The sequence below is a fragment of the Vombatus ursinus genome, unplaced genomic scaffold (genome assembly GCF_900497805.2).
Source record: "Vombatus ursinus unplaced genomic scaffold, bare-nosed wombat genome assembly UNPS02015066.1, whole genome shotgun sequence".
NCBI classification, from domain to species: domain Eukaryota; kingdom Metazoa; phylum Chordata; class Mammalia; order Diprotodontia; family Vombatidae; genus Vombatus; species Vombatus ursinus.
Window position 1 is genome coordinate 8,861,124 of NW_020954844.1, and position 14,676 is coordinate 8,875,799.

Sequence of the window (14,676 nt, forward strand, 5' to 3'; positions counted from 1 at the left end):
AAAATGCCATTCTTTTCACATTTTGGACAATTCTAATTATTAAGAAGTATTTCCTTTTATTGAATTGAAATATTTGTGCCTATAATTTCCACTCACAGTGGAACTTCAGATTCTGCACTATTGAACAAAACGAAACACCCACAATCTCTCTTCCACACAACAACCCTACAAATCCCAGAAGGGGCTTATTAAGTCCTGCCATAACCTTTTCTTTTCTGGGCTAAGTGTTTCCTGGTACTTCCATACAACATGGTTTCCAGTGCTCTCAGCATCCTGGTCATCATCTTTTGAAAAAAGTGGCAACTGTTCAGTGCCCTTCCCGCATGGTAACCCATGTCACATGTACGACTCTGGATGCAGCCTTCCTAGAACAAAGCATAGAAGGCCTGACACCTCCATCATTCTACATGTTGTTTCTCTTAATGCTGCCCGGCTGCCACATTACCCTTTTGACTCATATACGGCTCACCATCTTCTAAAACCCCCTGATCTTTTACATATCAACTGTAGCTAATTATGACTCCCACATCCTATTCTTGTATACTTTGTTTTTTTTTAAACCCAAGCACAGAGCTTTCATTTTATTTCTCCATATTTTTGTCATTTCATTGTCACAGCTAAAGATCAGTTTGGATCCCAGTTATTTTATCCAGCATATTGCTTAACCCTTAGAATTTTGTATCATGTGAAGATGTGATAAGAATGTCCTCTTGGTCTTTATCAAAGACATTGACAAAAACATTGCCAACATCAGAACCTTGGGCCATTCTATTATACTACTGTCTGTAGTCATTAATTCATTCATTAGTTAAAGTTATTAATTTATATTGAGTCATCAATTCTTTGGGTCTGATCATTCAACCCCTTCTGAATCCACTTGATTATACAATAACTCAGTTGGTATCTGTCTTTCTTGTGCACAAGCGTGGCATAAGAGCCTCTGTCAAAACCCTGACTGAATAATTTGGCATTATGGCATTCCCCTGATCTACCAGCCTAGTAAGCTTGAGGAAAAAAGAAATGAGATTATTCTGAGAATGACCTGTTCTTGAGGAATCCATGTTGTATCAGAGTATCCTTTCAAGAGCTTATAAACCATCCCTTTAATGGTTCATTCTAGAAATTTTCAAGAAAACAAAGTTAAGTTCAGAGGATTATATCCAGGTTGAAGACCTATAAATATTGCTTTTTTGAAAATGGTGACATTGTCTACATTGCTGATGACTTGATTAATTAGATTTGAGTGCAGACTGTGTGTAGGGAAAGAGAATAAGATGTGGCATATATTTCAACCCTGCTAGTAACATCTGCTTCCTTGATTTTGATCATGACCTCCCTGAACCTGTAATGGCCTGGATGTGCAAATGAGCCCAGAAAGATAGAGTAGAGACAGATTGGAAAGGACTTTGAATGTCAGATGAGTTTGTATGCCATTCTAGAGATCATAGGGAGCCATTGCAGTTTCTTGAGTTGGGCTGTGAGATAGCCTAGGATTTTAAGATGATCACTTTGGCAACTTTGGAGGATGGACTGAGGACAAGAGAGGATGAATGCAAGAAGACCCTTTAGGCAGCTATTTCAATTTAGACTTGCAGAGGTTACTAGGATACTGGTGCTAAAGCTTATCTGGATTATGAGTAAGTGGGAACAGGACACAGGAGTAAACTTGTAAATCTGTGGAGATCTTTAGGCTACCAAGCTTTTGCCTTAGGGCTGCTTTGTGACTCCTGTTTATCCCATGTCAACCCACTTGCAGATATGCCTGGCTCTGTGCTGGCCATAGGGCTCCTGGAGAATGGCAGCCTCATGTATTTTAGATGATACAACTTTCTTCCCTCATTATCAGACCAGCTTTTGCCCAGCACTGCCTCCTTTAACATCCTTCAATGGTGTCCCAGCTTGACCTCACCTCAGGACTGTCCATTCCTGTGTAATCCTGCATCCTTTAGCTGTTAGATGACAGTAAGAACACATTCCCTTAACAGTGTGACTGAGTACAGACCTGCACAAGCTGCCCCACTTGTTCTGTTAGTGGTTGCTGAGGTTCCTAGACAAGTCAACTCCCTGTCAGCAGAGATAATCTGATAATTTCTGAGAATTCACAATGTTAGACACCCAGAAAAGATAACAATGAGCAGAAACCTGGAGTTTTTATGTACAAAGAGGGTGAAGTTTCACCAGGATAATAGGGGAAGGGGGAGCGTGGGAGTTTCTACAGGAAAAATAGTCCCTATTTTCAAATATTTTCAGTTTTGTCTTCCATTTATAGCCCAGTATTCTGTGTGGTCTCTGGAACCCTGCCCACCTTTCAAGCCAGAAAAAAAACATGTTGAGGTTGAAGTGTGGGGTTTCCCCATATCTCACTATCTGTGGTCATCTAGATGCCAGTCAAAGTTAGGGAAGTGAATAATGTCATATATCTGCGGGTGACTAGTGGAGATCCAGGCCACAGGTTGGGAGCCAGTGTGGGAGGGAGACCCCAAAGAGGAAGAACCACTCTTCCAGGAAGACCAAGAAGAGAATTCGATGTTGTCACAAAGCCTGATTTACTATCCCTTGCTCCCCAGGACTTTGTGTTTTACTGTGCCATCAATATCATCCTCAATTCTTCATATTCAATCACTTTATGTATCCAATCCATCGCCAAATCTTGTATTTTCTACCTTCACAATCCTTCTCATATATACCCGTTTTTTTCTGCTTATACAGTCACTAGCCCTTTTTACCATGTCTGGACTATTACAATAGCCTTTAAATTGGTGTTCCTTCCTCAAGTCTCTCCTCACTCCAATCCAGCCTCTGCTCAGCTGTGAAAATGATTTTCCTAAAGTGCATGTCTGACCACATTACCTCCTTACTCAATAAACTCCAGTGGCTCTGTATTATTTCTAGGACTAGATACAAATTACTCTTTGGGATTCAAAGCCCTTCCCAACCTGATCCCTTCTTACCTTTCTAAGTCCCTTCAAGGTACTTTACAAACCAATCACCTTGCTCTATTTTTATTTTATACCACAACACTCCATCTCTGGGCATCAAATAAATGCATTTTGACAGAGTAACCGAAGTAAGTCAAAGTTTATCATCTGTTTGACCTGATGGCCCAACACATGAAACAGTGTGATAGTATGGCTTCCCAAATTTGACAACCTGAAGGCTTATGTCAATTACATAATTTTTATCAATGACTTGGATGGCATAGTTATCAGATCTTCAGGTGACATGAGGCTGAAAGGGAGAGCTACTACTTTGGATTCTATGGTCAGGGTCCAAACAGGTCTTAATAGGCTAGAATGTTCGATCAATACAATGAGATCAATTTGAATAGAGAGGAATGTGAAGTTATATACTTCAGTGTAAAAAATCACTAAAGTACAGCAAGGGAATGATGTGGATAGACACACAGTATATTAATCATTTTCATCTCCTGAAAATTAAAACAATTAAATCCAATACTGGTTACCCTCCAAATCCATAAGAAACATCCCTACTCTTTAGGGCTCCAAAACTGGATGTAGATTTTCCAATGTGTATAGGAAATAAAACTGGATGTATATTTTCCAATGTGTATAGGAAATACTAGTGCATCTTGTGGGTATAGCCAGTTGGAAGATGGATCACATACTATATTTGTTTATTGAGCTGGGTTTGAGCTGATGCCATAATGTCCAGGGGGAGATAGTGGAAGGTAATTGTAAAGAAAGGGAGTAGAGACACAAGGGAACATTTGGTGGCAGAAGTATAGCTTCTGGAATGACCTGAATTGTGATGATTGATGCCCAGGGATGAGCCCCAAATCACCTTGTCCAAGGCCAGAGGGCACTTAGGCTCAACCACAGGGGTGAGGCAGGATGGGACACGCTTTGAGAGGAGAAGCCAGACTCACAGTGAGCTGGCAATCATGATTCAATTTTAGAAATGAACCCAGGGAGCTGCGAAGTAGCTTTCAAGAAAACATTTCTCAGTGATGTCACAATCTACAACTATTGATGCTTTCGATCTGAAGACTTCCTGAAGTCAACAACTGCTTGGCGCCTCAGACTGAGGGCTCCATGAAGGCAGATCCTTTGCCTCTCTTCTCAGACCAAAGGACCATGGAGGGTGGGCACTGTGTTTCCCCATTAGAACAGGGACTCCCTAAGGACAGGATCATCTCTCCCACTTCACTGGGGACTGACCCCATGATCTCTGTGATCAGAAATAATAATAATAATAATGATAATAATTATTTATATAGCACTTTAACATTTGCAAAGCATTTTAAATATATTAACTCATTTGAACACCATAGCTCTTTGAGGTAGGTGCAATAATTATCCACATTTTACAGATAAGGAAACAGAAATGGAGAGGTTAGGGAGTTGCTAGGGAGTGTCTAATGCAGAATTTGAACTCAGGTCTTTCAGACTCCAAGTCCAGCACTCTATTTTTTGTACTATCTAACATGTATTTAATTCAACTAACAGTTACAAATGCCAGCTGTGCCCATGGCATAGTGAATCCCCACTTTGTAGCTCCCCAACAACACCTGAAAGTAATGACAGGCAAGGATTTCCTGCTCTTGCCACAGGCTCCATTTCACTTCCACTTTTACCCCTTCCAGGCAGTGGCAGGTTCTGCCTGGTGACAGATATCCCCTCTGGCAGTGATAGGAGGGCAGGGGCTTGGCAGAGTCAATATCAAAGCAAGTAACGCCTTGGGTATAAAAGGGCTTCTTTTCCTGCATAAGAGACATTAGGCAGAGGGAGCTTATGGACTGGTAATTTTCCTAAGTGGGGTGATTCAGAGGCCTCTAACAGATATATACAGAGCAGCATGATGAGCTGGAGAAAGGAGAGAGGATTGTTCTCATCCTGGCTACTTATTGTGGTGCTGTTTGCTCTGAGGGAGATCCAGACAGGTGAGTCTGGGAAAATTGGGGGAAGGGGATGTAGAGGTCTGGGTTTCATATGGAAAGCTTGGTATGATGTGAGAAACACAAATAATGACCTCATGCCCTGGCCTATTGTGGAGGAGACCCTGGGAGCTACCTATCTGATAGAGGAGACATTGATCATGACCTCAAGGAACTCCTAGTCTGATGGGGAGACTTGATAAAGACAAAGGAAATATACAGGCACAGAGAAGCAAGGATATAACTTGGAGCAACTGGACAGAACTATTACCTTGTTTCCTGGAGATAAAATTCCAGTGACTCCAACCAGTCTGAGTCAATCAGAGAAATGTCTTCAGAGAAAGGAAAATTTTACCTAAGACAGAGGTTGTGCCTTTCAAGACAACTTTCTGGTTTTTGTCCATTTCTCAGCAAGAATCAGCAGGGATCAACGAAGGACATTGGCTGCATCAATCAGCGCAGTGTAAATAATGGAGAAATGGGAGTTCTACAGCTTTCTTTAATGTGCTTAAATTTCAAAGATCTCCTGAGATGGGCTTGACTCATGCCTAGGGGAGAAAGGCAGGATGGGAGCTGTCCAGGCTGTCATACCTGAAGAGGGGAGGAGGAAGGACCAAGACAGCCCCTGTGAGAGCCTGACGAAAGAGATGGGGAGGAGGGAATGAGGCTATACCAATGTACCCACTTGAGGGCTGGGTCTAAAGTGATAAATGCCATGGGTTGTTATCTTATAACATTGTCTCTGTACTCAGAAATATGTTTTAAAAAATTGATATGTGTCCTTTATGAAAGACAATAGGGAATAATGAATAGAGAGCTGGCCTGTCAGTCAAGAAGCCCAGCCTTCAGTGTCACCTCTGATACATATTAGTTGTGTGACTATGGGCAAGTCATTGAACCTCCCAGTGTCCCAGGGAACTCCCTGACCATAAGGTGCAGAACAGGTTCATTAGGATCTATCTTACAGGTGGCTCTGGTGCTGATGAAATCACAGGTATGGCTGTTTTTTTAAAAGCTTCATTTATATTGGTCCAGCATTATATTGCATACATCACTACTTTTTTGACACAAAAATGTCTCCAATGTTTGACCAGAGCAGACTGAAGCAGGGATATGTTTCACTGGGGCCTCAGATAAGCCAGGGAGAAGATCGAATAGAGCAGATTTTTGATGAGATCCATGAACCTTAGAGAAAGGAACTCTGAGTACCACAAGCTAATTCCCATTGGGGCTGCTGGCACCTCCATTGGTCAAGGCTAGTCCCTGATTATTAGAAAGGAGATATTCTTCAAAAGGCAGTGAGAAGTGAAGGGCATTCCCATCTATCTCAGAGATGTGGTCTATTAATTAATGTGGATTTATTTCACTTGGTGATTCCATCAGCTCACATGGATTCATAGATAATCTCTATGATTCTCAGAACTACTTATCAAGCCCTTACCTTTTTCTTGACCTCTAGTAACTCATCTCCAAAAGTCTCTTGGACATCTCCAACTGGATGTCCAGAAGGCCTCTTAAACTCAACATGCCCAAAGTGGAACTCACTATCTTTCCCCCCAAAGGCTTCCCTTTCCAAACATCCACACCATTGTCTAGGGCACCAGCAACTGACCAGTCACTCAGGCTTACAATCTAAGCACCATCCTCAACAGCTAACTCTCTCTCACTCCCCAGGACTATTGTCAAGTCCTGTCAGTTTTACTTCTAGAACATTTCTTGTATATGCCCCCTTCTCTCCTCTGACACTGCCACCCCACTGATGTAGGCTCTCATCATTTCATACCTTGACTGTTGTAATTGACTGTTGTAATAACCATCTTGTTTTTCCTGCTTCACGTCTCTCCTGATTCTAGTTCATCCTTTCCACTCAGCTGCCAAATTAATCTTCTCAAAGAACCAATTTGACCATGTCACTCTCTTAGTCAATAAACTCTAGTGGCTCCTTATTACCTCCAGGATCAAATATAATATCCTCTGTTTGACATTCAGAGCCCTTTATAACATCAGCACTTCTCACTGATGCTTGATTTGTATTCAGTCCTATGACAGGTCCTGATTGGAAGGTTGGCAGTCTGCATAATTTTTTCTGGAATGCTATCTTGGAAAGGATCTGGAATTCCCCCCCTTATAAATGTGCAACAGTGATTACCCTGGCCCCACTTCCTGAAAGTCAGGTGTGTTATATTCCACCTAGTACCCTTAAGTGGTTTAGTTGTTGTGAGGCTCTATGCTATTGGCTCCAACCTCCACCAATAATGTTCCCCCAATTGTAGGAGGGTAATTTCTGCAACCCAGTTTCATTTAACCACCTAACACTGAGATTAGCTTTTTTTTTTTTGGCCAGGCAATGGGGTTAAGTGACTTGCCCAGGGTCACACAGCTAGTAAGTGTTATGTGTCTGAGGCCGGATTTGAACTCAGGTCCTCCTGAATCCAGGGCCGGTGCTCTATTCACTGTGCCACCTAACTGCCCCGAGATTAGCTTTTACAAAGGAATATTTGCTTCAAAGGCATAACAAATAGACAAACATACTCCTCAACACTGGGCAGTATAATTCTCCCTTGCACTGCCTCATACTCCAGGTTGGGGAAGGGGATTAAATTCAGAGTTTAACTCAATTCCTATACAGTACATTCCCAAGTTGCAAATCCAAAGATGCCCTTGGACTATAGTTGCAAGTACCATGGCTTTTCAGAGCTTCCATTCTGGGACTGGTTGGCTGTAATCCAACCTGGAATCTTGCCTCTAAGGTCATCATGGCTTAGTTCAGAGTCTAGTAGGTGACAATTCTACCTCTTTATTATTTATTATTTTATTTTCCCCCAGTTACATGTAAAACAATTTTCAACATTTGTTTTCAAAAGTTTGAGTCCCACATTCTCTCCCTTCCTCCCTTCCCACCACTCTTCATTGAGAAGACAACCAATTTGATATAGGTTTTACATGTGCAGTCATGCAAAACATTTCCATAATAGTCACATTATGAAAGAAAATATAGACAAAAAAATAAAAAAAGAAAGAAAGTAAAAAAAAATTATGCTTCAGTTTGTATTCAGACACCATCAGTTCTTTTTCTGGTGATGGATAGCATTTTTCATTATAAGTCCTTCAGAGTTGTCTTGGATCTCTTTATTGCTGAAAATAGTGCAATCACAGTACTTTATAGACAGTGCATTTCACTTTGCATCAGCTCATGTAAGTCCAGGCTTTTCTGAGAGCAATTAGATAATCCCTTTCTTATAGCACAATGGTGTTCCATCACAATCACATACCACAATTTGTTCAGTCATTTCCCAATTGATGGGCATCCCCTCAATTTCCAATGATTTGCCACCAGAACACAGCTGCTATGAATATTTTTGTACACACACATCCTTTTCCTTTTTGCTTTTTTAGCTCTTTTGGGATAAATATCTAGTAGTGGTCAAAGGGTATGCAGTGTTTCTAGCTATGTGGGTATAGTTTTAAATAGCTCTATAGAATGGTTGAATCAGTTCACAACTCTGTCAACAATGCATTAATGTCTCATTTTTCCCAAATTCCCTCCAACATTTGTCATTTTCTTTTTCTGTCCTATTAGCCAATCTAATAGGTAAGAGGTAGTACCTCAGAATTGTTTTAATTTGTGTTCTTGCAATCAATAGTGAAATTCTACCTCTTGTAACTGAATCAGAGAGGACCAGAAAAAATAGAAACTCTAAGACCATTTTTCAGGGCCATCGGGCCTACAAGGAGAGAGGAGGGCTCCCCCTTCATCAGTTTCGTTCATTGTGACCATACTGTGAGTGAACCTTCACAAACTCTGGGTGCTAAGCAGCAAAAAGTTTGCAGTAAGGAGAGCAAGTGTATCCCAGTCTATCAGTTTGAACAACACAAACTATTGTAGCTGCACATTCCATCAAAGGAAGCTTCTCTCATTCATGTGATATGGAAATACAGAACATCTCCAAGACAAAGGGTACCTCCTTCATGTGATCTGAGACTGCTCCAAACCCTGACTACATATATAAATGATGAAACGTAGTAGTGGAAGATGGATGGGTATGAGGGGATTCTAGGCTTCCGAGGCCCTTTATATCTGACCCCTCATTTCTCTTTTTCCCATCTTGCCATTCAGCTCACCACAAACATGAGGCGAAACATACTGCAGTGGGCACATCCCGAACTCTTTTGGACCTCATTAGTGTTGGCCTCATTGATGACATTCAGTGGGCTTCCTACTACAAATCAAACCATCAGATTACTGTGAAGGCAGCCTGGATTGCTGAGGCTGTGGGAACAAACTTAATTGAGGAGATGAGACGTTTGATGCAGAACCACGAGGGAGATTTCCAGTTTGTCCTCCATTACCTGACAAGAAATGACACCAAGACTGAGAGTAAGTCATGCCTTGCCAGATGTGCCTTGCCTCCATCCTTCCCCTCACCCTAACTCATCTTCTGTCAACCAAGCCTGCTGGACCAATCCCCAGTAACCTGGATCATTAGAATGCCAACACAGGGGGCAGCTAGGTGGTGCAGTGGACAGAGCTCCGGCCTTTGAGTCAGGAGGACCTGAGTTCAAATCTGACCTCAGACACTTGACACTGACCAGCTGTGTGGCCCTGGGCAAGTCACTTAACCCCAATTGTTTCACCAAAAAGCAAAAAAAAAGAATGCCAAACCAGGGGCTCAGACCACTGTTACTTCATTCTGTAGGGAACCAGCTGTGAAGGATCTAGTTCTAAATCACATCAGCTTCCCAAGACACCAAATCCTTCATTGAAATCAGTTCAGAGGGCCATCTCCTTCTACTTCAGAGTTTACACATTTTATTTCTTCCCAAGTTTTTTTAGGTCTTCTTTGGTCCCTGAATTCAGTGATCAGTCCCACTTGATTCCTTGGCTCCCTGATATCTTTCTTCTCCTCCTCCTCCTCCTCCTCCTTCTGCTTCTGCTTCTGCTTCATCATCTTTTTCTTCTGCTGCTTCATCATCATCATCATCTTCTTCTTTTCTTCCTCCTTTTCCTTGTCCTCATTCTCTTCCTCCTACTCCCTTTACTCCTATTCCTGCTCCTTCTTTCCTTCCTCATCCTCTTTTTTTCTTGTTTCCTCCCTCTTCTTAGCATCTGCTCCTAATTTGTACTTTTTAAAAATTTTATCCCTCATTTTTATTGATTCTAAATCACAGAAATGTGCTTATTCTATAGTCCATATATAAAAGAAAAGACTACATATGGATTCAAAAAGAATGCAGTAGGACAAGATAAATAGAAATCAATAAAAAGGCTGAATTATTCTTGACTCCTAATCTTCTCTGTCCTTTGACAGCTCCCTTCCTATCTTTGCTTGGATTCTTCCTAGGCTTGGAGAATCAGGCTCCCTTTTAGAAAGCAGGATATTTCTACCTCACATTCAAGTTACCTCTAAAGTTCACAAAACAAATACTTTTTTCTTCCAGGATCCACAACACAGTTTCCCTCCATCGATTTCTCCATACTCAATTTTCTCTCAGAGTATCCCATGTTTTTCCTCCCCCCAGGGAATCACACATTACAGATTCATTGCAATTGTGAATTAGATGGCGATATCCAGTTGGGCAGCCTTGTGAAGTATGGCTTGGATGGAGAAGATTTGATCCAGATAGACATGCTAGAAGGACAATGGGTGGTTCTGAATCCTAGTGCTCATATCTTCAAATCAATTTTGGAAAGTGCTTTCTGGACTGAAGTGAGAAAACGTTACAATCAGAGATACTGTGTTGGAGCCATGCAGAAAATCCTTCAGAATTCAAGCATGAAAGAGAATCGTGAGTACATTTCCCCCCAACCTTTACCAAACCATGTCCTCCATCTTTGTAGCTGGAGCATTGGAATTAGGAGGTAGAAGACCTGGGATGCAGCTCTCTCTAACAGTACAACAATACACATAGGAGAAATGTGAGGAATTATCTTTATTCATTTATTCAGATGATAGAAGTTCTACTCTGATGCCTCAGTATAGTATGGAGCTCACTGTAAATTCTTTAAGGCAGGGTCCCCCTTCCATTTTTTTTGAGTATAGGGATTACTTTCTATTTTAATTTTGTGAACTTCTATATTTCAAAGATTAATGTTGTGCTATTAGCAGCCCTTGATTGGAAAGAAAAAATATTCAAATGCATCTGTGGTCCTCTCCATGTGGATTTCACTTCCAATGATGCAGATCATACTTCCTCCACCATTGTCATTCTGAGTAATTCCTGTCTCTGTCCCTCCATAAAATTATGATAGAAGGTCTGCCCCATATGCTGTGGTCCTTCCTTGATTCCACTTTTTAAGATTAATGTTTGATTTGTTAATTAACATAAATATATTTTCAGAGTACTGAAAGGTTTTGATCTCAGGGAGAAATATAACATTGTTTTATTTGGCTTTCTCTCTTTTTTTAAGTAGAGTTTTATTTTTTAATGAAAAGAAATACATCTCTTTCTCTCCCATCTCTTTCCAAGGTAGGAAAAAAGAAAAAAACAAATTCCTTGTAGCAAATACATGTACAAGCAGAATAAATTCTCTCATTAGCTGTGTTTTAAAAATAGTCTCATCTGCAACCTGAATCTATTTTCTATCAGTTAGAATGTGGGTAACATGCTTTATCATCAGTCCTGTGGAGTCTTGGATTGTTATAGAGTTGATTATAGTTCTTATAGCTTTCAAAGTTGTTTGTCTGAACTGTATTGTTGCTATTGTATAAACTATTCTCTCATTTCTGCCAATTTCATTCATTCGGCATTTGTAAGTCTTCGTTTTTAAAGTATTCATTCAAAAGAGTTTATTTTTATAAAACTGATGTTACAGTATAAAGTGTTCTTGTTGTTTTGCTTACTTTATTTTTCATCAATTCCCACAAGTGTTTCTCTTTTTCTGAAATCGTGGATTTCCTCACTTATTTCAACACAATAATATTCCACCAATTCATATGCAACAATTTGTTTAGCCACTCCCCAACTGATGGGTATCCCTTTAGTCCCCACCTTTTTGCCTACAAAAAGAGCTGCTCTAAGTGTTTCTGTACATATCAGACCCCTTTCCTATTTCTTTGTTCTCTTTAGATGCAGAGCTAGTGGTGTTATAATTATGTCAAAGGGTATGTGCTCTTTAGGAAGCCTTTTGTACTTAATTCCAAATTGCTTTCCAGAATAATTGTCCTCATCTACAGGTGCACCAACCATTTCACTGCAGCATCTGCAACATTTGCCATTTTTTTTCATGTTTATCAATTTGATGGGTAGAATTTGAGAATGGCTGCAATTTGCCTTTCTCATTATTAAATTTTTTGACATTTTCTTTATGTGGTTGTAGATAGACTGTCTTTCTTCCTTTGAGAACTGCCTTTGATCATTTATCATTTGACTCTTATTGTGTACATTTGAGTCAGTTCCTTTTATATCTTGAAAATGAGGCCTCTAAGAGCAATTTGTTGCATTTTCATTTTTTGCTTTCTCTCAACATTGAGGGGATACAAATGGAGCACTCTGACCAGCCACCTATGACTTCTACCACTTTCCTTGGACCAGACCATCATCTTTCCCACTTATATGTTTTCCTGATGGTACTCTTTATTTCCATTGTTCTTTGAGGTATCATATCAAAATGTTCCTATGAAGTCCTTAGTGCTTTTTTTTTTTTAAATCAATTGGGGTTAAGTGACTTGCCCAGGGTCACAGAGCTAGTAAGTGTCAAGTGTTTGGTCTGAGGTCGGATTTGAACTCAGGTCCTCCTGACTTCAGGGTTGCTGCTCTATCCACTGTGCCACCTAGTTGGCCCCTCATTAGTGCTTTTGAATGGATGTTTAAATTTTGTGACAACAACCAGTACATCTATTTGGAAAGTTGTTCATATTTGTGTGACATTGTTTATTGTGTCTGCTGAAAATATATGCAGTGGAAAGAGCATAGCATTGAATTCCAGATCCATTGTCCAATTTCTCTGGTCCTTAGGTTCCTCATCTATAAAATGTGAGTCTTAAGTCCCTTTCTGTTTTACATAGCTCATCAATTTAGTCCAATCCTCTCATTTTACAGCTGAGGAAATTATGCTGCAGAGATGTTAAGGGACTTGCTTACTCACAAGAGAAGTAAAGACTAGATCCAGGATTTCTCATGAACTCCCAGCTGAGTTCTTCCTCCTGCATCATGTGGCCTCATGGTGCTATGACCTGAGTCACTGTAGCAAATCATGTGATAGAATAAATCCCTTGGAGAAGGTTTCTTGGTGTCTTTTTCCCACAGGAGTGGAACTGGTGATACAAAATGACAGCAGAGAAGCTTAAGTTCTGACTTGTTCTACCCAGCATGGGAAGCTTGAAACACAGACCTGGGGACATACCTTAGGTGTTGGGAATGGCCCAGCCTAGGTAGGCTCTGATAGAATCATTATTGGGTTACTGTGAGGAATTCTTTGGGTCCCAGAATATTGTGAAGACAATATTGTGTCTAAAATTCAATGGAGAGTCTAAGATTATGGCTGCTAGATTGGGCACCTAGGTGGTGCCATGGATAGACCGCTGGGCCTGGAGTCAAGAAGAGTTTGCATCCATTCTCAGGGACTTATAAATCATGTGACTCAGGGCAAATCATTTGACCTTTGTTTGCCTTATTTTCCTCATCTGTTAAATGGGCATAATAATAGTATCTACCTTTCAGGGTTGTTGTGGAGCTCAAAGAGATAATATTTCTAAAGTGCTTAGCACTGTGCCTGGCACATAGAAAGTACAATATAAATTTTATCTATCATTATTAATATATAACCTCCGTTATATAATAGAAGTATTGAAATATAAAAGAAGATTGTGGTCTGAAATTCTCATCGCGTTAGCTGCTTATCCCCACTTGCAGCTGGTTTACATGTCTCCTGTTTGTATAGAAATAGAGAATCATAGAATTTCCAAGCTGACAAGAATGTTATTTGTATGTGAAAAAGCCTGTCTTCTAAAATATGCCCAATACACATTCCTTTACCAACCCTGAGGCGATAGGACATGTTAGGTATGGAATGAGACATGTGTGTATATATGTGTGTATTGTGTGTGTATGTATATATATTTGTATGTGTGTGTATGTGTATATATCCATATATATATTTGTATACAGTCACTGAAGGAATTTTTTTTTTGCCTGACTATATATGTTTGCTACAAGAAATGTGTTGTTCTTTTCTAATAGCAGATAAGGGGGAGAGATATTGAATAGATTTCCGTTAACTTAAAAAAGACAGTTGTCAGTGCTGCAGATGTGAATCTTTCAGGCATTCATAGATGAGGTGACTGTTTTACTGAATTGTTTTGTTTGGTTATAAAAGACCTCTCTCAGACTAGGAGTAACCTATAAATGTTTATTATATAAAAACAAAGTATATAATAAAACATTAAAATTTAGACATGTGTGTAAAAAATAAAATAAACAGAAGTTAAACTTTCAAAAACAATAATTTAACATCTGTTTAGGAAAATAACTGCAGTTTTAAGACAAAAAACAAGTACAGTTGCTGCTTATCATCATGGTTATACAATTTGATAAAATAAATTATCCTCATATGGTTACACAGTTTGCTTTATTAATGTGATGTGGAAATGTTAGAGAATAAAATGCTAATGTCAAACAGAAAATAAACCTGAGAAGTGATTGTCCCCTCTTTTTCTGAGGATTTTAATGAGGGGAACCTTCTTCCCTCCCCAGACATTCCATTCCAGGTTCAGTTTCATAAACAACCAAAATGACAACATAACATAACATAACATAACATAACATAACATAACATAACATAA

The 14,676-nt window shown here is 39.9% G+C and overlaps 1 protein-coding gene across 2 annotated transcripts in view; it reads left to right on the forward strand.

Annotated features, from left to right (window-relative positions):
• The first annotated feature begins 4,734 nt into the window (after positions 1–4,734).
• Positions 4,735–14,676, forward strand: part of LOC114031122 (major histocompatibility complex class I-related gene protein-like) — a 20,702-nt gene continuing 10,760 nt past the window's right edge. For both annotated transcript variants that reach the window (XM_027846138.1, XM_027846139.1), the window contains exons 1-3: positions 4,735–4,900; positions 9,012–9,272; positions 10,415–10,681. In XM_027846138.1, the coding sequence (XP_027701939.1) occupies positions 4,816–4,900; positions 9,012–9,272; positions 10,415–10,681 (613 nt within the window). In that variant the 5' untranslated portion in view covers positions 4,735–4,815. The remainder of the gene's footprint in view (positions 4,901–9,011; positions 9,273–10,414; positions 10,682–14,676) is intronic.